This window comes from Lepidothrix coronata, unplaced genomic scaffold (genome assembly GCF_001604755.1).
Source record: "Lepidothrix coronata isolate B3197 unplaced genomic scaffold, Lepidothrix_coronata-1.0 Scaffold54, whole genome shotgun sequence".
Taxonomy (NCBI): domain Eukaryota; kingdom Metazoa; phylum Chordata; class Aves; order Passeriformes; family Pipridae; genus Lepidothrix; species Lepidothrix coronata.
The window spans coordinates 1,050,522-1,073,073 of NW_016690234.1; the positions used below are offsets into that span (position 1 = coordinate 1,050,522).

At 55.3% G+C, this 22,552-nt stretch overlaps 1 protein-coding gene across 1 annotated transcript in view; it reads left to right on the forward strand.

The window, feature by feature from the left end:
* Window positions 1-119: 119 nt before the first annotated feature.
* Window positions 120-22,552, forward strand: part of ZFPM1 (zinc finger protein, FOG family member 1) — a 37,028-nt gene continuing 14,595 nt past the window's right edge. Inside the window, exons 1-3 of the mRNA XM_017816084.1 lie at window positions 120-215; window positions 16,772-16,903; window positions 19,109-19,198. Coding sequence (XP_017671573.1) covers window positions 176-215; window positions 16,772-16,903; window positions 19,109-19,198 — 262 coding nt within the window. The 5' untranslated portion in view covers window positions 120-175. The remainder of the gene's footprint in view (window positions 216-16,771; window positions 16,904-19,108; window positions 19,199-22,552) is intronic.

The following is a 22,552-nucleotide window of genomic DNA, read 5'->3' on the forward strand; positions in this document are numbered from 1 at the left end:
GGCGGCTCCGCTCCGCCGAGCACGGCCCGGCCCCGGCCCGGCCCCGGCCCCGGCCCCGGCCCGGCCCCGCGGGCGGGCGGGCGGGCATGCGAGCAGCCGGGGGCCCGCCCGCCGCCACCCACCTGCCGCCCGCCCAGCCGCCAGCCGGGGCGCCGGGCTCGCCCCCCGCCGAGCGATGTCCAGGAGGAAACAGAGCAACCCCCGGCAGATCAAACGTGAGTCCCTGCGGTACCGGTACCCCCCGTGCTGTGCTGCGCACACCTCCCCCTCTCTTATTTTTTAGCACCAGTCTTTGGCGGCAGCACTCCCGCTGCCCAACCACCCGGTGTCCCCGCACCCCTTCGGTGCCCCATCGGTACCCCCCCGGTACGCCCTCGGTACCCACTCGGGACGGCCGCGGTGGGGGCCCGTTCCCGTTACCGGCCGCTCGATCGCTTTGGTCTCGGTCCCCGCCGCCTCCCCCACACACACCCTGCGCCGCCTCCCCCCCGCCAGCGCGGTGGCTCCGGTACCGGCTCCCGATGGGGGCCCCGATAAGGCTTTAAAATATTCCGTTCTGCAAGTCCCGTCCTGATAACATCGCTCTGTCGGGACGGCCTGAAATTGTGATCTTATCTCCCCCGCCTGCCTCCCATCCAGCGCCGGCAGCCGGGGCCAGGGGGCTCCCCAAAATCCCCCTTCTAGGACTCCCCAACCCCCCCCCCGCGGCTCCCCATTCTCCCCAGGGGTTCCCCAGCTCTGCTAAGGGCTCCTCACCCCGGCTACGGGACACTCGCCCTGCCAGGGGGTCTCCAACACCCCCTCGGGGCTCCCTATCTACCCTGGGGCACCCCAGCCGTGCCAGGGGCTCCTCACCTCGGGTACAGCACCCTGACCCTGCCAGGGGCACCCCTTCCCGCATGGGGAGCCCCACTGGCCGGGGTGCTGCTGGACCCACCGTGCCATCGTCCCCATGGTGCCACTGTCCCTGCTGGCCGCACTGTTCCCGACTCTGCCTGCTGGCCCCCCAAGTCCCGCTTGGCGCCCCAGCCCAGGTGGGACGTGGCCATGAGGAACCGCCGTGTGGTCCCACGGGACTCTGGCCACATCCCTGTCTCCCCCAGCCCATACATCATTCCAGAGGGTCGCTCTCCCCCCTCCCCCATTCCAACCGATCGCCCGGGATCTTGTTTTGCTCCAGCGTGGATGTATCATCAAGGCTGAGAAATCCTGCAAAGTGCTGGAAGTTTTTCGGTGCCGGGCTCAGCTTGGCTTTTCTCCTTCCTCTCCGGTGTGTGTGTGTGTTTTTTTCCCCCCTCGAGTCGATGGAAGCTGGAGATAAGAGAGGGAGATGGGAGGATAGGGAAGGCTGGCCACCATGTGATAATCTACCTTTATCTTTCTCCTGAAATAATTGCAAGGCTGAGTTGCACCTACCTGTTTCCCTGCCTGGGGTGATTGCTCTGGTGATAACGCTCAGCTAGACTTCTACCCGGGTAGAGTTAAAAATAGTCCCAGCTGCCTCTTTCATTTTGGTTTTGTTTTGGTTTTGTTTTTTTTTTTGGGGGGGGGGATAGTTTTCTCCTTTAGCTTTACCCAACTTCCGTGGTTTTATTTCGGCAAAGAGCCCGGCGATCCCTCCCTGGGTAACTCCATCTCGTTAAACCGGCAGCGTTAAGACTGGAGCGAGCGGGAGCGTCGCAGCTGCCGAAATAACACCGGTATCAGTGGGGGACGCGCCGCATCAGTGGGATGCCTGATCCCAGCGCCCCCCAGCACGGATTTTGGTGGGGGAAACTGGGGCAGGATGAGGCCGTGGCAGCTCGGCCGGGCGGCGGCGGCTCCTCGTATCTCTTTCCTCTGCTGCTTTTCTGCAGAGATGTGAAGAAATGATAAAGTGGGAGGCTGATCTCAGGCCGCCGGCGATGGCCAAAACTGATTAAAAGCTGAAAGCTTGGAACCCTTCCTGTATGTGTCAACATGAAAACAGTCATTAGAGGCGGCGAGCGCGGCGAGAGCTCCTTGCCGCTGCTCCGACGCTCCACGAGGGAAGGTATGCATGAATCAGGGCTCCGGTAACCAGACTCCTCTCATGTACAGACCGGACCTGTTTCCACAAAGTCTATCCTCCTTATCATCTCGGCTGGAGCATTAAAAACCTCCTCCAGATTGGTATCTGCTGATTTTATTTTCCTGGGTGACGCGATGTTCTCGCTCTGGCTTCGTCTTCTCTTGTGGGGTTTGGGTTTTGCAGCTTTTTTTTTTTGAAGCGCGATGCGAGGCTCAGATAGGCTGGCGGGGAGATCGCCGGGAGAGCGGGCGATTGCCAGCAGAGATAAGACAAAGATCAGACACCGGACTATATTTAACCAGCTGCTTTAACCTTCGTCTTCTTCTTGGCTTTCCGGGCTGGAGCCACACGGAGATGGAGGGGCTGGGGGTGCTGGACCCTCTGACCCTCCCCAGCAGCAACGGTGGCATGCGGTGGGGAGCCTTTGAAAGCCGATTTCATCTCGATGGTGGCTTTTGATAGCACAGGAAACACCCAGAGCATCTCTTTCTTTAATTTTTGGGGGTTCCTGCCTGCAGAGGACAGTTTTTTCCTCCCCCCACTCCATCCCTGGCTGTACCACCAACCTCCGTGCAGCTGCTGCTGCTCCTTTATGGGGTGGTTTATTTCTTTTCTTTCTCTTTTTTTTTCTGTCTTTTGTTCTGCTGGTAGATAGATGTGAGGGGCTGATAGGGAGCAGAAGCTGATCTCCAACCCAGATAGCCTGTTATATTTATTAACTTCAAACATGGGAGCGCGGGCGCCCAGCTGATGAGCGAGGCTCTGGCAGCTGCCGGTGCTCTCGCAGCGCCGGGTCCTGCGATGGGGGAACCTGATAAGCAGGAGATTGATCTTGTCGTGCTGATGTGCCTCTCCCTCTCTTGTTCTTTTTGAATACGTATATTTTTTTATGATTTTTTTTCTTCCTAAACGAGCTGGAAGCGAATGTTTTGTCGTAGTTGCAGGGGCCTGTTTGTGGGTTTGGGGTTTTTTTGTGTGTGTTTTTCTTTCCTTTTCCCTTTTTATTCTGTGCTCAGCTACAGTAGATCTGAGCTCCTGATAAGCACCAAGCCCCGATCTCCATCCTGATAGAGATTGCCAGGGGTGATAAGGACCACTTATCTTTCCCCACCAGACCGGAGCAGGATTTGCTACAACAACAAACACAGCAAAGAGGGGCAAAAGGGCTCCAACAATTTGTTCCATTGCAAATGTGATTAACGCAAGCGCTTTAATTATCTGGTGGGGGCAGCTGCATGTGTGTTTTTATTTCTCAAGGTGGTGGGGTGGGTTTCCCGCCCCCCCCATGTGCTCTGTGAAACAAGCTGGGTTGAGAAGCTGAGCTCTCCTCAGCGCCTGTTATCGGCTGCAGATGTTGCATTAGTTTGATGAGAGCTTTGACTTTTTTTTGATGGTTATCTCCCATTCTGCTCCGCTGAATGCACGGGCTGGGGGAGGGTGGGGGGGAGAGGTGAAAACACCGGCATATTTTTGCATGTGGATTTTCTTTAATTGCTATTAGATGGTGTTAGATAATGAGTGTGATCTGCGCTGTTAAACCCGCCGTCTCTTGTGTTGGGTTGGGTGGTTTTATTTTTTTCCTTTCCTCTTGCACGCTCAGCTGCTCCCCGGTCCCGCGTGGGCTCAGCGGTGATGCCAGGCAGGGGGTCGTGGTGCCAGCCAGAGCGTGGGAGCCATCCTTCCCGGGAGCTTGGAAAACTGCATTTCTTGTAAAGATGACAGTGGCCAAACCAAGGTCTATTTTTAGCAGCGGTGTGGTGAGCCAGTGGCATGGGATGCTCCCAGCACGCCTCCTGCCCACTCCTCTCCCTCTGCCTTCCCTCCCTGAGTCGCTTCTTCCCTTTCAGGTGATGAACCACCTCTGTTTGCTTTTTTTTTAACCCCCATCACTCTGCTGCTACTGCACTTTTCCATCACCTCCCTCTCCGTGCCTCAGTTTCCCCATCCATGCCTCCAGGGAAGGGGTGCCCCAGGCCGGGGTGGGCAGTGGGGTGTCTGGGGAGGTGTGTTTCCTCAGGGTGGGGAGGTTGCTTCCTGCTCCCCAGGGAGCACCCGGGGATGAGCTGGGTGCCACCGGGGCCTCCCAGCTCTGCTCCCAAAACCGGTATTTTCTGCACCTCCCAGGGGCTTCCTCAGCATTGCAACCCCCTCGTGCCCCACACTCGGCATCCCGAGGGTGGCATCCCCATGTCCCACATGTCTGCTACACCCACGGGCGCTGCCAGCCTGCCAACCCCTCCCCTCTTGTGCAAACACCCCAAGGCATTTGCCAGCCCTGACTCGGTGGCATCCTGGAGTGATGGCTCCTCAGAGCTGGCAGGGGTGCAGGTGGCAAAGCCCTGTGGCACATCTGCCCCCACAGTGGCTCTGCCCATCCCGGCTGTCACCAGCCTCTTGGGATGTGCACCATGATGGATAAGCCACATTCCTGTTCAGTGGAGGGTCTGAACCAGCCACAGGTGATGCTGGAAGAAGTTTCCCTCCTCTTCCACAGCCAGTGGTCCAGGTGTGAGCATCCCTATAGGCTCCACATTCCGGAGATGGGCTAGCACCATGCTTGGCAGCTGGTGGCCAAGGGGACAGCTCACCTCAGCCTCTCTCTGGAGCAGGAAATCCATTTACCACAGATAATGAATATCCCACTTGTGGCTAGTGCCACCAGCCAAGGAACACGTCAGCGTTGTCCCATTTGGGCACTTCCCTTGTTGCCAGGGCACCCTGCAAGCCCATTTTGGGACAGTGCTTGGGGTGTATCCCCAGCATGGCTCTTCCCGGCCGTCCCCGTCTCCTCGGGCAGGGAGGATGAGTGTGGGATGCTTGGAGGATGAGTGCTGGAGCCAGGCTGGCCATGGCCAAGTGTGGGGCACCCCTGAGCACAGCAGAACCTGTTCTGCTGAGAGCCCCGGCACACGTCCCTGCCGGCTGCCACGGCCGCGGGGCGGGAAGGCAGTGCTGGAGCCGCGCCGGCGAGGGAGGCTCCGGAGGCTCTGCCAGGCAGCTGCTTCCAGGGCCTGTGGGCGCCGGGGTTGGGTTGGTTTGTGTCTGCTGCTGCTTTTCCGCCTCCTGAACCCTCAGGGGACACCCCCACGCTGCCCCCTCCCCAGGCACACCAAGCAGGCACGGAGCCACGACGGGGGACCATCCCCAGCATCCCATGCCAGAGCAGGGAAGCCACCTCCAGCCGGGATTTACACCTCTGGATCCAAGGTTGCATGGTTGGGCAAGGTTTTATTTTCCATCGTGAATCACGAGGCCACCTAGCAGGCTGCAGCTTCCCCTTTGGCCAAGTTGTGAACCGGCCAGCTCGGCAATCAGGGCTTGAGAAGAAAGCAATCCTTTCCCCACGGGTGTTGCAGCAGATTGCGCAACGAGAAGGTGCCACGGCGCAGGTGATCCAAGGTTCCTGGAGAGGGGCAGCCCTGTGCTCCCCTGGAGACCCAGCAGAGCCACCCAGCCATGGCAGCATCTCAAAAACAACGTGGCAGCAGCGTCACTGTGTCCACCACTCGAGCATCCCTGTGCTGTGCAACATTCCCAACCCTGTGCCAGCCACAGGGTCGGGGACACCCACATCTCTGGGAAAGGAAGGGACAGTGCTGCCCAAACCAGGAGCAGCAGGGCTGGGGATGGAGCCACTGGGCCCCGCATGGTGTTGGTGGATTTGGGGTCAAACGCACCCGTTCTGGGCAAAGGAAGAGGATGTTTTCCCTGCGTGCTCTGTCCTACTGCAAAAAAAAACATGATCCGCCTTGGAAAACACTGGATGGGGCGTTGCTGTGGAGGGAAAACCAGCCCAGACTTTCCACGGAGGCACAGCTGAGGCTGAGATCCGAGGCTGCCCGGAGAGAGGGATGTGAGCGGCCCCGACAGAGCGCCCGGGGAGATGGCAGGAGTGAGAAACATGAGGCTTTTAGGAATTCTACATTTAGGAAGAAAAAGTGTAAAACACCTCCCTGCCATCCCTGCATCGCCCTCCAACTCTGCTCCATGCTGAAGGCATATGGATTTTTCTCCTGTGGGGAGAAGAAATCAGCTCCCCCACCTTGGAGAAGAGCAGGAATGGGAGCAGGAGACCGATATCTCTTTTCTTTTTTTCTGCGCCACGTCCCATGACTGTTTTTGCTGCCTGACTCAGGGATTTGGACGCTCCAGCTTGGCCAGGCCACTGTCCCGCTGCTTATTTTATCAGGAAAGTTCAAGTGTTTCGGGGGTAATACAGTTCCCTCTTCCGATGGCTGCCCGGCAAAGGCTCCACATTGTTCCTGCAGCAACATGTTTTTTTGGAAGGGATGAAATGCCGAAAGGAATGTAACTGCTGACCTTGGGCTGCAGTGGGGTTAAGGAGTGTGTGCCTATGAGTCACTCCAGATAAGAGCCTTCCACGGCTTTTTTCCTCCAAAATAATTCTTTATCTCCTCTTTCTCACATCAACATATTTTCTTGACATCTCCCATTTGATAGCGTGTGGAGGAAATGTGCTCCTCTAATTTGTTCATCTGATGAAATATAAATGCATTGTTTTCACTCGTCCTTGGTGAGCCGGGGGTCATGGCCCCGGGATTTGGGGATGCGCCTTGGAGTCAATGCCTGGGTTTTGGGGATAGTCAGTGGGGTCAGTGTCCTGGTGTTTTGGGAATGCTTTGCTGGGTCGTGACTGGGGGATTTAGAGGTGCTTTACTGGGTTGGTCTCTGGAGCTTTAGGGATGTGTCTTGGGGAGAGTGCCTGGGGTTTGGGGAATGTTTGATAAGGTCAGCGCCTGGAGCTTTGGGTATGTTTGGGATTGGTGCCTGGGATTTTGGAGCTGTTCGATGGGGTTGGTGCCCAAGACTTTAGGAATGTGCCTCGGGTTTGGTGCCCAGGGATTTGGGGATGCTTGGCAGGGTCAGTGCCTGGGATTTGAGGGATGTTCAATGAGGTCACTGCATGGAGCTTTGGAGATATTTAGGATTGATGTCTGGGGTTTTGGGAGTGTTTTGAGGCCATCAGTGTCCAGGGTTTGGGGATGTTTGATGGGGTCAGTGCCCCTGGCTTTAGGGATATGCCTTGGGGTCGGTGCCCCGGGATTTGGAGATGCACCTCGAAGTCGGTGCCCAGGACTTTAGGGGTGTTTGGCATCCTGGACTTTGGGGATGCTTGGCAGTCAGTGCCTGGGACTTCATGGATGAGCGTTGAAGTCAGTGCCCAGGATTTTAGGGATGCAGCTTAAGGCCATGCCTGAGGCTTTGGAGATGCTCGGCAGGGTCAGTGCCAAGGGCTTTGTGGATGTGTCTTGGAGTCAGTAGCTGGGGGTTTGGGGATCCTTTATGAGGTTGGTGCCTGGGGTTTTGGGGGTACTTCTTAGAGTCAGTGCCAAGGGCTTTGGGAATGTGCNGGACTTTGGGGATGCTTGGCAGTCAGTGCCTGGGACTTCATGGATGAGCGTTGAAGTCAGTGCCCAGGATTTTAGGGATGCAGCTTAAGGCCATGTCCAGGGCTGTGGGGATGCTCAGTGGGGTCAGTGCCTGTAGCTTTGGGAATGCGCCTTGGGATCAGTAGCTGGGGGTTTGGGGATCCTTTATGAGGTTGGTGCCTGGGGTTTTGGGGGTACTTCTTAGAGTCAGTGCCAAGGGCTTTGGGAATGTGCCTTAGGGCTGATACCCAGGGTTTTGGAATGCTCTTCCAGGACAGTACCTGGGATGCACAGGGCTTTGGGAATGTGCCTTGTGGTCAGTACCCAGGATTTTGGGAATACTTTTCTGAGACAGTACTCAGGGTGCACAGGGCTTTGGAGATGTACCTCGGGGTCAGTACCCAGGGTTTTGGGAATGTTTGGTAGGGTCAGTGCCTGTAGCTTTGGGAATGCACCTTGGAGTCAGTACCCAGGGTTTCGGGAATCCTCTTCCAGGACAGTACCCGGGGTGCACAGTGCTTTAGTGCTTTGAGTGTGTGTCTTAGGGTTGATACCTGGGGTTTTGGGAATGCTCTTCTCGGACAGTACCCGGGACACACAGGACTTTGGGGATGTGCCTCACGCTCAGCACCCGGGATGCGCAGGATGCCCGTGCTGGGCGAGCGTCGCCCCGCGCATCACCGGCTCAGGGAGGAGGAAAAGCTGCTTTTCTCTCCCTTCCCTGCTCCGCCGGGAAGTTTGGCCACTCGCTCCCTTCTCCGTCTCCCAGCCGAGGCCTCTCATGCTACTCCCAGCTCCTATGATAATGCGGAAAGTTGAACTGGCCCCATTACTGCGCTGCGATGGTTGCCTCGATAAGGCCCCGATAATGGCAGCGATAGCGGCAGCTCGGTAGCCAATGGCTCCGCCGCTCCTCCCATTAACATTCCCCACCACGGACGGGCTCGGAGCTGCCTATCTGCTCTCCATTTCCACTCCTCCGCTAGATAAGAATGGAAATACTGACTTCATAGCTCACTGATTAAAGTGTCTGGATTTCTTGATAATACACAGATAAATTATGTTTTTCAAAAAGAAGGTAGGGAAGGGAGTGCGAGGGGAGGGAAAAACCTCCAGTCCATTTTTATGATTTTTTTTTTTTTTTTTTTGCTTCCTTCCCTCTTTCTGGCCGTGCCCTGTGAGTTGTGGGTTTTCTGCTCCAAAATGCCCTTCACAGCCTGTGCCCAGGTTGGCAGCAGGAGGGCAGAGCCCTGTGTGGTGCCCTCAGGGATGGGAGGGTCACGATCGGCAAAGAATTTTTGGGAGCCACATGGATGGGGTTTATTGCACGTGCAGTCACGTCCCTGTGCTGGGATGGAGATGCCTTTCCTGGATGCCAGGGACCTGCTTACATCAGGGGGATGTTTGGCTTTGCCAACTGTAGCAATGCCACTGGAACATGGCCAAGATCCTGGTGCTGGCTGTGGCATCTCAGGTGGGCTCCAGCTGTCTCCAGGGATTGGCAGCCAGCTGGCACAACCCAGGGATGCTTGGGAAGCATCTGCTTTTCTATACCCATCTCCAGCCTGAGCCTCACTGGTTCTGCTGCAGGATGCTGCCCAGCCCAGCGTGGTGCTGCCCAGTCCAGTGTGATGCTGCTCAGTCCAGTAGGATGCTGCCCAGTCCCTGGATACTTTGGGAACAGCCTCATCCCACTGCCCCATCCAGTCTTATATACTATCCTTGACTTTCCTCACTCATCCCCACTGGAGCAAATGGGCCTTCAGGACCTGTTGGTTCCTTGTGCTGGAAAAGGTATCGACCACGGAATCTAAGTTTGTTTCATCTAAATATAAAACTAAAGAGCAAACAGTATAAAGTTCATTTTTTAATGTGCTGCCCCATTCCAGTTGGGCTGCTCTCTTTATTTTTTTTTAGGGGAACTGTGATAAAAAGCAGAGATAAAGCCAGGACTGTTTTGTGTAGGAGTCGGTATCTGCGTTATCTATCTCCCTTTTTCACTCTCCGAGCAGCTCTGTTGTTTTTTAGTCTTATCTCGCTCCACCAAAATGCCAAGAACAGGAAAAAAAAAAATTAGAAAGAAAAAAAAAAAGAAAGAGGCAGCGCAGACACGTTTGCACAGAGGCAAACTCGGCGTCCACTGAACCAGTGTGAGGGGCTTGGAGTTGGAGGAAGAGGGGGATTGGGGTGCTGGGTGAAGGCAATGGAGGGGTTCGTGCTGGTTTGAGCCCCTCAGCTCCTGCTCTCTGCTGCAACATTGACCGGTCGCTCCAAAGTGATCCAGGATGGCACTGGGAGCTGGCACTGGGTACCCTGTGGGACTGGGAGCAGCAGGGACACCCCAGCCAGGGCATCTTTGCTGATGGGTCTGGTGGCCTTCTGGGTCATGTCCACCATCATCCCCTTGTCCCATCCCTCCGGCCTCATCCTCGCCTGGGGCTGTCATGGGCTGAAAGTCTCGGGTGGAGGTTGAAAACCATCCCTGTTCCCTTCCCAGCAGTTTTTGGCAGTGGGATGGACCCGGCAGGACCTGGAGCTGCTTCCCACGGGAAGGGGGATGGCTCTGGTGCAGCATCTCTGGGGTAATTTGTTGCTAGATTAGCAAGGAGCTTGACCTCTGTCCTCACTGTCGCCTGGTAGTGATGGGCTCCATGGGGCTGGGTGAGCATCCCCCACCCCAGCCATTCCTGACTGGAATATCTTTATTCCAGGTGGGGAAAAAGTACCAGAATTGAGGGGGTTTCAGCCAGAAAAATGCCCTTCGGCCAGGAGCAGTGATGGCACCTGGTGCAGGAGAAGTGGTGGAGATAAGCCTTGCACATCTGTCCCGCTCTCGTGCATGTTTGGAGCCTGATATTCATGGATGGAGTTTCATTCCATATTATTGGGTTATCCAGCTTCCTAACTGCCCAAATCCAACCCTGATTGCCATGGGGTTAAAAATATCAAACTGCTCTTGGATTGGCATTGGGGCAGAGGACACCCCCCAGTAAGGAACAGTACCTCTCTGCTGGGCCCCACCAGCTGCCTCAGTTTCCTTCCTGTGCTCTGACCACCCTCTCTCGTTCCATCTCCCTGCCAGTTGGGAAGGCAGGGCCGCATTCAGCCTCACATCCCTTCTCCCGGAGCAGTCTGCTCCCATCCATCTGATGCGCCGTGGCCGGGGACGGCTCTATTAGACTCTCTCCTCTCTTAAAATCTATCAGCGCGTTATCGACCCCATCTGAAATGTAAAGTCACTCCATTGTCATTGTCCCTGGATTGTCTTCCTCATCTCTCCCCGTGTCCCGCGTGCCCCCCCCTTGGCTGGGGGTTGATCCAGCTCACTCTCCGTTAGCACTGGGAATCGCGGCCCCTGGAGTGAGCCAATCTCCCGTAATCTATCAGCGGTTTATCGGGCGATCGCCGCGCCGGGGATGGCTGGGGATGGCTGGGCCCGCGATGGCGCCGCGCTCGCCTGCTGATAAAGTTACAGAGTTCAGGCCGTGATGAATGTTAAGTAACTGCACCCGGCGCAGATCCGAGATGGACTTGGCAGGGGGAGCAGCTCCGGCTGAAACCAATCTCTCCCATATCAGCAGCGCTGCTTTTTCTCAGGCTCGGCCTCTCCCTGGCTCTGCTCTTCCCTGGGGGGCTTCCCTGGGAGCGCCAAGGGATGTCCGGGGGGCTGTGCCCAGGGTGGGTCCATGAGATGGTTTATATCAGTGGGATGGGGGTGGAATCATGGAATGGTTTGGGTTGGAAGGGAACTTAAAGCTCATCCAGTTCCGTAAAGCAGGTTGTGGTGGTTGGGGTGCTGTGGGGCACTGACAGGAGGAGCAGCTCCCCAGCAGTAACCGCAGTATCCCACTCCACCACGAGAAATCACAGCATTCCCACTGCCTCCATTCTCCCTTTATTGCCCTCCTGGATAAATTAGGCCTAAATATATTAAAAATTTAATAATTATTATAGATGCCACCCCATGAGCAATCGGAGCATCGCCCACCACCTTTGTTCCCTCACTATCCTTTATTCCCCCACTATCCCCTATTCCCCTCCTGGATAAATTAGGTCTATATGCATTATAATTTTAATAATACTAATTATTATAAATACACCTCATGAACAATTGGAGCATCCTCCCACCAACAGTTACAGCATCACCCACCACCTCCATTCCCCCACTATCCTTCATTCCCTTCCTGGATAAATTAGGCCTAAATACTTTATAAATTTAATAACAAATAATTATAAATACCCCCCATAAGTGATCACATCCCCCACCACCGCCATTCCGACACTACCCTTTATCCCCCTCCTGGTTAAACTAGGCTTAAATACTTTATAAATTTAATAATTTTATAAATTTAGCTTATAAGTTATAAATAGCTCCCATCAGCAATCACAGCATCTCCCACCACCTCCACTCCCCTCCTGGATAAACCAGGACTAATTTAATAATAAGTTACAATAAACACATTGTAAATCCCGCACTCCACCTTCCAACTCCCCAGCCGTATTTTTTTTCTCCTTGCCCTTTTACCACAGGGCACCACGGGAAGGGTCAGGGTGAGTTTTATCTGGGGGTGATGGAGAAGGGCCCCAAATTAGAGATAAAGACCACTGAGGCCGGCCCCAACTGCTATCGGCTCCATGCACGGGGCTGATATTTCATGTGCCGATATCCATGGGGAGAGCCCGGCCCTGGGATGCTGCAGTTGGGCTGATAGTGGAGAGGGTTGATTTGTGCTCAGAAAAGTCAATTTTCCTCCAAAACGGACCCCTGTTTTGGAGACTATTAGAATTTAATACTGGGTCCCAACAGCATCGCCCAAGGGGTGTGAAAAATAACCTGTTGGATAACGTGATCTTTGAGGACCAGTGGCATTGCCTGGCCACCAAAACCTCCTTTGCCCTCGCTTGGCATTCCCAATCCCCAGGGAACAGGCTAGGGAGCAGCCGAGGTCGTTGGTAAAGCAAACATTAGTACATACCAGGGAAAAATTGGGTGAGAAGAGGCGGGCTGGTGTCCCATCAGATACTGGAGGGTTTGGATTTGCAGCCCGGGTTGTTCCCTGGGTGTTGCTCGCTCCGGGCAGACACAGCACAATCTTGCTCCGAGACCCTGGGGAATCCCCTGACTGTGCCAGATCCCACCAAATCACCAGAGAGCGTTTTGCAAGGATCGGGAGTGGCTGTGACTTGTCTCCAAGAGAGTCTTTCCCTGAGGAACACTAGCCCTGTGCCTGTTCCTGCAACCCTTTCTCTTGGCTACAAAATTTGGGGGAAAATACAGTGATTTAGGGGAAGCAAGGAAGTGATGCCTGAGTGGAATTCCCACATTTCCATCATGAGGTGATGGATGAGCATCATGGTGATGCCTTGTGCACCCCAGAATCTGGTTTGGAGCCTCACCCACATGCTTTTGGGTTGGTTTTTGTTATTGTTATTATTATTACTATTATTATTATTGTGGTTTTATAATTGAAAGAGGGATTCAGTGCCAGCACAGGGATGAGGAGGAGCTGGAAGGATGAATAAGGGATCCTCCATCCTGCTGCCTTTCTAGTGGAGCTGGGGACATCCCCCAGGATCCCCTGGCACAGCTGGGTACATCCCCTGGGTCCCCCCAGTGCTGAGGGGTGACACCCCAGAGCCAAGACTGAGCTTTGAGGTGCCTGAGAGGAGTTTTGGGATGTGAGGCCGCCCAGCTCCAGGCTCTGTCCTCACTCCCTGACTCCTGGAGCGTTCCTTGGACTCACCCTCTGCCCAAGGGAGACTTGGGGGACTTTTTATGTTTAAAAAAGAGAATCATGAAATTGTTTGGGTTGGAAGGACCTTAAAGCTTATCTTATTCCACCCCCCTACCACAGGCAGAGACACCTTCCACTAGGTTGCTCTAAACCCTGTCCAGCCTGGCCTTGAACACTTCCAGGGATGGGAATTGGAATAAGTTGGATGAAAATTTTTATTTAAGTATATATTTAAACATAAAAAATTGGGAGTTGGATGGGAGTGACAGCAAAGGTAGGTTTGTCCTCAGCCTGCACGTGTTCTTGATCCAGGACCTGCATCCCACCATGGGAACTCTTCCTCCTCCTTCTCCTCCTCCTCCTCCTCCTCCTCCTCCTTCTTCTCCTCCTCCTCTCTCTCCCTGCTCCAGAGCCGGTGGGAAAGTCTGTGGCTGTTGCTATTTTCTATCTGTTATCAAGGCCTCTTATCACTTTGCTCTTGTCTGCGTGCCGGCTCTTGGAGCGCCCAGGGTCTCGCTTTTGGCAGCCTGGAAAAGTCCCCCCTCCTTCTTGATTCCCTATATTATTTTTCCTTTTATTTAATTTACCAGCTAAACGCAAGGAATCAAGAAAAGCTTTATTGTTCCTATGCTGGGAGAACCTTAATTGGAGTGAAATGATCAAATCATTACCTGGATAACGATGGGTTTCCCTGGGAATGCAGACCCTCATCCCTAGCCTTGGTGACATGGGCACATTGCCTCGGCTTCCTGCAGGTTTTTAGTTGCTGCAATTTTTTTTTTTTTTTTTTTTGAGGAAAAAAAAAAGAAAAAAAGAGAAATCCTTCCTTGTTATCAATAAAAAAAGGCAGGAGAAGGAGGGAGGGAGAAGAGTTAATCGTTGAAGCAGAGTATCTTGGAAGGGAGCGTTTTTTGGCTCTTCCCCTCTCTGTAAAACCAGCCTCAGTAATTCAGTTTTAAAGCATGAAAAAAGGGAGTTGATGAAATTCCACTATCAGCACTGAACCAATATGCAAAATATCTCACCGAAAATCAAATAGCTATTATGTTTTCATTTCCATTTCAGCGTATTTGCTTAATGAAGAATAGACAGATCAGGCAAGCCGAGGGAGGCTGTGTGCGGTGATAACTGTGCAGGGCTTCCAGCAATCCCGGAGAAGTGACGCTCTGCTCCCTACTCCGCGCTCCCTCTCCCTCACTTGCTTTTTTTTTTTTGCCTTTTTTCCTCCTTTTTTTTGAGTCATCCAGTAGTTCGTTTAACCCGCACGGCCCAGAGCGCCGGAGATATATCCCTGGGGATTGGATGGGCGTGCTGGGAGTGGGATGTGCAGTGGGACAGGCTGGGTGCTGGGATGCATCCAGGGACCATGGTGACATGGTGCTGGGATGCTGTTGGCTGCCCATCATCCCTGTAGGCACTGGGTGACACCACAGTGCCCAAAGCTCAGGTTTTACACGGTTGGATTTACGTGGAGCATCCTCAGCTCCCTCCTGGTTGGGAATTGGTGTTTCAGGGTGGAATGTGTAATACATCCAGGGACCGCAGTAACATGGTGCTGGGATGTGGGATTCATCATCCCTGTAGTCACCGGGTGACACTATGGTATTCAAACCTCTGTTGGATTTCTGTGGAGCATCCCCAACTCTCTCCTGTTTGAGGGTCAGTGTTTTGGGATGGGATGCAGGATGCATCCAGGGACCTGGTGACATGATTCCAGGATGCTGTTGGCTACCCGTCATCGCTGTAGGCACTGGGTGACACCACAGTGTCCTAACTCCAGTTGTTTTTATGTGGAGCATCCCCATCTTCCTCCTGTTTGGGGATGGACCTTTTGGGGTGGGATGTGGGATGTGTCCAGGGACCACAGTGCCATGATGCTGGGATTTTTTGCCTGTCCATCACTTCTGTAGGCACTTGGTGATGCCACAGTACCCAAACTCCTAGTTTTACACAGTTGGATTTATATGGATCATCCCCATCTCCTCCTGGTTGAGGATGGGTGTTTCGGGGTGGGATGTGGGTCATTCCAGGATACATCCAGGGACTGTGGTGATGTAGTGCTGGGATTCTGCTGTCCACCCAGCATCCCTGTAGGCAGTTGGTGATTGGTACCCAGACCCATTCCCGTCTCCCTTCAGGTTGGGGATCAGTGTTTCAGGGTGGGATGTGGGTCATCCCGGGATGCATCCAGGAACACAGTGACATGATGCTGGGATGATGTTGGCTGGCCATCATCCCTGTAGGCACTGGGGGATGCCACGGTACCCAAACTCCAGCTGGACTTATTTGGAGCATCCCCATCTCCCTGCAGGTTGGAGATCAGTGTTTCAGAGTGGGGTGTGGGTCATCCAGGGAGGCATCCAGGGACCCATATAGTGACACAGTGCCAGGATGTTGGCTGCCCACCATCCCTGTAGGCAGTTGGTGATACCACAGCACCCAAACTCATCCCCATCCTCTTCCTGGTTGGGCCTCGTTGTTTCAGGGCAGGATGTGGCTGGTTTGGGCACCCTTGGGTGGGTGCCACACACAATCCCGGCCCCAGCCATCCCTTCCCAGCCCCATCCATCCCTCTCCAGCCCCATCCATCCCTCCCTGGCCAGGCTGGAGGTGCCAAGCCGCAGCACAGGCGAGCGTCGGGTTAACTTTATCAGAAGCCCAAGAGCCGTGAAGGCGTGAAAGAAGAAATTAGCCTAACAATGTTTCATTTACAGCGAGAGAAACGATTTGTTAGCTGGCGATTGTTTCTGAATATTATCAGAGCCTTTTTAATTGTGCTGGAACTGAAATTAGCAGAATTAGAATAAATTGCCTTCCCTTCTCCGGCAGCCTCTTTATTCACGCTCATTGTTGTCTGCTTTGTATAGATTATGGGCTCTTTGTTCTCCTGCTGTAAATATACATGCCTGGAGTCACGGAGAGCAGCTGAGGTCTGCAGACGGGGTGTCCCTGTGCCGATCCTGGTGCCGGCAGTGCCGGATAGGGCACCGGGCAGCCCCCGGCACTGCGGCGTCGCGTGGCGTGAGCCATGTGTGCTGCTGGTCTGGCCTTTCTTGGCTGGGGATGCTGCGTTGCCGTGGAAACGGCTGAGAGGGATGGCAGGGCTGATGGGGTGTCCCCCGCGTGCACCCCCTTTGCACCTTGTCTGTACCCTCTGTGTCCCTGCAGCATCATCCCCCTTGTGTCACTGGACAAGGGGTGTTGGGGACCGTTTCTGGGATCCCTTTCTGGGGCAGGTGACGGTGGGGTTTTGGGTGGGAGCGTGAGCGATACCACATCTGTGTGCCTGTAGTACGAGGGAACGCCACTCTTTTCCCAGGTAGGTGTGGGGCTGATTTCCCATGATGTCTGGGTGGGACCAGACATCCCTCAGGATACACCTGGAGCAGAAGAGTGGCCACCTCTGCAAATCAGCGAGGGACCCCAAGGACCTCAGGGATGGCCAGGCAGAGGGTTTCCCTTGCCTTCGCTTCTCATGATTTGCAGAGCTGCAGGGCATCTCCTGCTGGCCCCCAAGGCACTGGCATCCTAATTTCACAACTGGGGGTCTTTTCCCTGTGGTTCTCCCCTCAACCACCCTCTCTGTGTCCCGACAGGTTCCCTGGCAGCAATGGAGGAAGGCGAGGACGGCCCAGTGGGGGAGAAGAGCCCCTCGGAGAGGGACGGGGCCACCTCGGACCACGAGGGCTCTGCCGAGCACGACTCCTCCAGCCCCCCCAGCAGTGAAGGTGAGTGAGGGGACTCCTCGTGGTGTCCCCACACCATGGGGACAGGCTCTGCCACCAGAGCAACCTGCTGGGCATGCTAGTGGCCTGGGCACCATCTCTGCTGGTGGGCAGGGTGGGAATTAACTAACGAAGTAGCCACCCACCCTGTGAGGCTGGTGATTTAGTGAGGACCCTCCCATGTCCTTGGGGTGCTCTGACACTCTGGGCACCCTTAGGACCCACTGGGAGCAGCACAGACCCCAAAGTCACATCCCTTGGGGTACAAAGTGACCCTCCCAGGGATGCAAAGTGACTATCTGGGGTGCAAAGTCCTATATTTTGGGGTGCAAAGTGTTCCCTTGGGGTACAAAGTTCCTTCCCCCACCCAGGATGGAAAATAACCCCTTGGGGTACAAATTCACATCCCTTGAGTTCAGAATGACCTCTTGGGCTACAAAGTGACTCCTTAGGGTGCAGAGTGACTCCAGAGGAAAAAGTCGCATCCTTTTGGGGTACAGAGTGACTCCTTGGGGTGCAAAGTCACATGCCTCGGGGTACTTCCCAGGGTGCTGAGCAGCCCCTGAGGCTGCAGGTGCTGGCACTGTCAGTGACACAGATGGGCTGGGGGCACGGGGCCATGGCTCCTGCCTTCCTGCCCACGCTGCCGCCAAGCTGCCGCCGAGCCGAGCCGAGCTGTGCCGCACCCCAAAGGTGGCTGCGATTCAGGGCCGGGCTGAAACAGTCCCCAGATATCCTTTAAGTTCCTTCCTGTGGAGGTGGGGGCAAATCCCAATCAGTTAATGTTTGCAGTGCCCTTTGAGATAACCGCGCCAGGGCAAGGCTGCGCCGGCTCATGGAGCCGCTGGGCCCCGGCACAGCCGCGGCTCCTGAAAAACCCCCGCTGCCTTCAGCTGGTGGTGTCCCCCAAAACCAAGGGAGCCAAGCCACGATGCACCAGGGAGCCACACCAGCACCCTGCTATTGGGGCAGGGAAAGACCCCGATATCCGAGGCAGGGAAGGGATCCCAATAGCTGCGGCAGGGAAGGACCCCAGTAGCCAGGACACAGAGGAAACCTGGTATTTGAGGCAGGGATGGGACCTGGTAGCTGAGGCAGGGGCGGGCCAGGGCAGGGAAGGGACCCCAGGGGCTAGGACAGGGAGGGACCCTGATATTTAGGGTGGGGAAGGGACCCCAATAAGTGGGACAGGGAGGGACCCCGATATTTGAGGCAGGGAAGTGACCCCTGATAATTGGGGCAAGGAGAGACCCTGATATTCAGGGCAGGGAAGGGACCTCAATACCCAGGGCAGAGAAGGGATCCTGATAGCTAAGGCAGGGAAGGGAGCCTAATAGTTGGACAGGGAGGAGACCCTGATCACTGGAGCAGGGAAGGGACCCCGATATCTGGAGTGGGGAGGTCTCCTGGCAAACTTTGCTCAGCAGCAGAGGAAGCAAGCGGCTCTTATCTGATGGGGGAGCCGGGCTGGGGGCTCAGAGCCGGGAGCTGGGGCGCGGAGCTGCACCTGGCACTGGCCTGCCTCGATAAAGAGGTGATAGCAGAGATAACGCCGAGCAGCAATAACGGCCACTAAAGCTTTCAGCGCGATGGATAAAAATCGATATGCCAGGCACTTTGATTTATAGCCAAAAATAATAGGACTTTTATACCCGGTGATTGATTTATTTGATGTTAATCATTCCGCTTATCACCTGTATTAATAATCTCCAATGCTGGTGACGTCACCCCTGGGCGTTCGCGGTGGCGCCGATCGATTGGGCTCCGTGCTGGTTATCCGCCCGGGACGCCAAGGCAAACATGTACTTTGGGCACTAATCTTCCACACTGTCATATGCAGATTGGCTTTATCAGCCCATCTCCAGCAGCAGTTAATGGAGAAAATAATTGTTATCAAGTTGCTATGAATACGCCACAAATAGAGCCGTGATGGGAGCGGGGCTGAGCCGGGTGACGTGGGACCGCAGCAGGATGAGAGGGAGGTGGCAGGTTTTTGGGAGGTGGGTTGGTAAATCCTTGGGGTGGATGTGAGGGTGGACTTGGCTGGGTCATCCCCAGGGGAGGTGAGGGTGTGGACACTGGGTGAACCCCTTCCCTGTGCTGATCCCAGTCCTGGGGTGTCACTGGTCTGATGGTCCCAATCCCGCCTGGGATACTGCCTCTGAAATTCCCTGCTTGTGACCTCCTGCCTTTCCCCTCCTGGTGCAGAGTCTAGAGACACTCCAGAGAGTCCAAAGGAGCCGGAAAAGCTAGATCCTGGAGAAAACCCACAGGAACTGGACACCTGGAATGGGCCAGGTGAGTCCCTGGTGTGCGGCCAGTCATCCCACTCTGTCCCAGTATCCTGACTGGATTGTGGGCTGGAGCAGCCCCCAAGCATTCGCCTCTTGCAAACACCAGTATGAGGAGGACTGGGAGCACTGGGAGCTGGGCAGGCTGCAAACAGCAGCACTTCTGCTGGAGAGGAGGTGCAGGAGGTGGTTGTTGTCCCTCATGTCCCCAAGGTGCTGCCTGGACATTAAAACCCAAACTGGGAGCAGCAGGGATGCCATCCCCCAATCTGGCGTCACATTTGCTGGCACAGGGAGGGTTTGGACCCATCCTGCGTCACACCAGGGCACTCTGCAAGCCTCCTGGCAACCACAAGAGCGATGCTCGCGTGGTTTTGTGATGATTATCAAAACCCCAAGGAGCAAATTCAGCCTCTATCTCCCTGCCAGCATCTCCGCGCCGGGGCCGCTAGCACTGGGGCAGCCCGGCAAGGCCTGGCATGCCCTGTGGGTACCCCGTGCCCTATCACCCCCTATCTCCAAACCCACAGGGTTACGGGGCTCTGCCGCTCAGATTCACAGAATCACTGAGTATTTGGGGTTGGAAGGGACCTCTGGAGATCATCCAGTCCAAGGCAGGGTCACCTGGAGCAGGTGACACAGGAACACGTCCGGGTGGGTTTGGAATGTCTCCAGAGAGGGAGATTCTGCCCCCTCCCTTGGACAGCTGTTCCAGCGCTCTGCCACGCTCCATGGAAAGTTCTTCCTCATTTTGAGATGGAACTTCCTGTGGTTTAGTTTATGGCCATTGCTCTTTGACTGGGGTTGTGGGTGCCTGTCCACTGGGAATAGCTCCCAGTGGGTGGATGGGGATGGAACTGGGGGCCTTGAAACCCCCAAGGGTGGATGTCCCAGATTTTGGGCCCTGTTGGTGCTGCTCACACCCTGCTCCTCCTTGGGGAGCTCCTGGCCGGGCGATGCCTTTAGATGTAGTTTTGGAGCAGTGTGTTGGGAAGGGGCAACCCCGATACAGGGCAGTGATTGCCCTGCGGTGACGGATGCCACGGGAAGGTCTCAGTGTGTCCCCAGGGCAAACAGCCTCCGGTGTGGGCTGGGTGATGGAGGAGCCCTGGGAAGTGCCGGCTGCCAGCACACATGCTCAGGCAGCTGCCGAAATCCCCACGGCCCAGCATGGAGCCCTGGCCCTGCTCCCCCTTCCCGCCCCATCCGAGGGGAAGCTCTCGCCGGCCCCGCTGATATCCTGGCCCTTCCTGCGTGCCGGGCAGGAAGGAGCTGCGAGGCCACCCCCGGCTCCTCCTTATCTGCTCCCCAGCCCTTTGCCCTCGGCACTGCCGTGCTCCTGGTATCCCGGTGCAGGGAGGGAGGGGGCTGTGACACCAACCCCATGGGTGCCCCCATTCCCAGGGGGATCACCAAACCACGCAGCCCCTCATCCCAATAGCATCACCAGCTACAGGCTCCCAAAAGGAACCACAACGCCTCGGCTGTGGCCCTGGTGCCTCCCTTCCCCCCTCCCCTCACCGAGTGGGTTATTTGCATTCTTTATGTAAAAGAGATTTTATTATCGCCCTCTCCCAGCCCATCTCTATTCTGGTAATTGGAGTGGTATTAATTTCGGTGTGGCGGGGAGTTGATGGCGGTCTGGCGATGCCGCAGCGATAGGGTGTTCCTTTCGCACCAACCGCCGCGATAGCCCGTCTATCAGGAGCTCTGCAGGCTCTGCACTTATCAGGGATGGAGCTGGCGAAAAGGGAAACTCGGAGCAGCCTGAATTTTCTTTTTTATCTGGCAAGATCCGCCGTGTGTCAGCAATGGCAGCTGCGAAGATGCAACGTGCAGGGTGGGGGCCGGGGCTTCCTTTGTTCACCCTCCCGCCTTTCCCTGGTGATTTTTGGGGGGTTCTTGGGTCACCCCTGCTGTGGTTTGGTGGTCTGGGTCTCCCAAAGTGCTTTCCGCTGTGCTGGAGGGGATGTGGCATTCCAGGAACTCACCACGGGGCTCCTTGGCCCCACATGCCAGGAGTGAGAAGGAGGGGTTTGGTTTATCTTTGAAATGACCTTGTTCCCTGGAGGGGGCTGCAGCTCACCCGGCCGATAGGCAAATTCCCAGGAGCTGGAGGCTCCAATCCTCAACCTGGGAGCCTTTACAGATGTGCCACCGCTTCATCCAGGGTGCTGGGACACCCTGACTCAGTTCTGCTTCCCAACAGGATCCCAGGATGGAGCATGGACATCCTTTGTGCTCATTCTGTCCTCTAGTGGGACTGGAGACAGGATGTCCCTCCTCCCCAAATTCCCCCACACCATCCCAAATTCCCCCAAACCATTCCCCACAGCCCTGCCAGCCATGCCTCAGGTTTCCATCTTTCCCGCTCTTTTCTGTTTGTTCTGGAGCAGGGCCGGTAGCAGGAACACCCACAGGCTCTGACTCCCATCCCGGGGCTGTCCCATCCCTACCCAGCCAACCTCACCAATTCCAGCCTGTTTTCCCAGGGGGATAAGATGAAAAGCTCCAACAAATTTCACATGAAGTTGGGGCAGGAATGGAGCAGAGCAGAGCCTCCATGAGGGACAGGCTGCTCAACCACATTACAAGCCACTGGAGAATCCCCACTGGGAGCTGCTGGGAGGCTGCACCCTCTGGGAACTCTGGATGGCTCTTGCCTTTCTGCCAGGTGGGATGAAGTTTTTTGCTTTTGTCCCTGTGGGAACACCATGGGCCTCTGATAGGGATGGGATGGAGGAGATGGGGCTTTTGCATTATACCCTCTGGCTGTGTCCCACCACCTTCCCAGGGGATTCCTCACCCCTTTCCCTACATCAGCTTCACTGTTTGGGCTCCACCTTGCTGAACCCCAACCTATGCTGCTGTCTTGCCTGTTTGGGCTTTATTTAATAATTAATTAATAATTATTAAATATTAATTTAATATTGATATTTACTCTGAGCAGTAATGATGGCTCTGGGTTAATTACAGTGCCCAGCAGAGGCACCTCTCCTCACCCCCCACCCTCTGTATGGGGTATCGGGAGGACACAGACCAACTCCTAGTTTTTTTGGTGCATCTAATTAAAACTCCAGACTCCTTTTTTTACCCCTTTCCCCCCACCTCCCCCTTCCCTTCTCCTCCCTGTCCCCTTCAGTTGTGTTTATCTGCACCACGTCTCCTGCTTCAATAATCTCCGGCTGCCCAGAGTTTGTCTGGAAACCTCAAGGTTTATTATCGGGGTGAACAGGGCACAATGAGGGGGGACAGCTCGTCCGGGCGGGGGACACGGCCCCCGCCACATCTGCCCCATCACTCCCCCTTCCCCTCCACCCTGGTATGTGTGGGTGGGAAAAATTATTCCAGCTATTCCGTT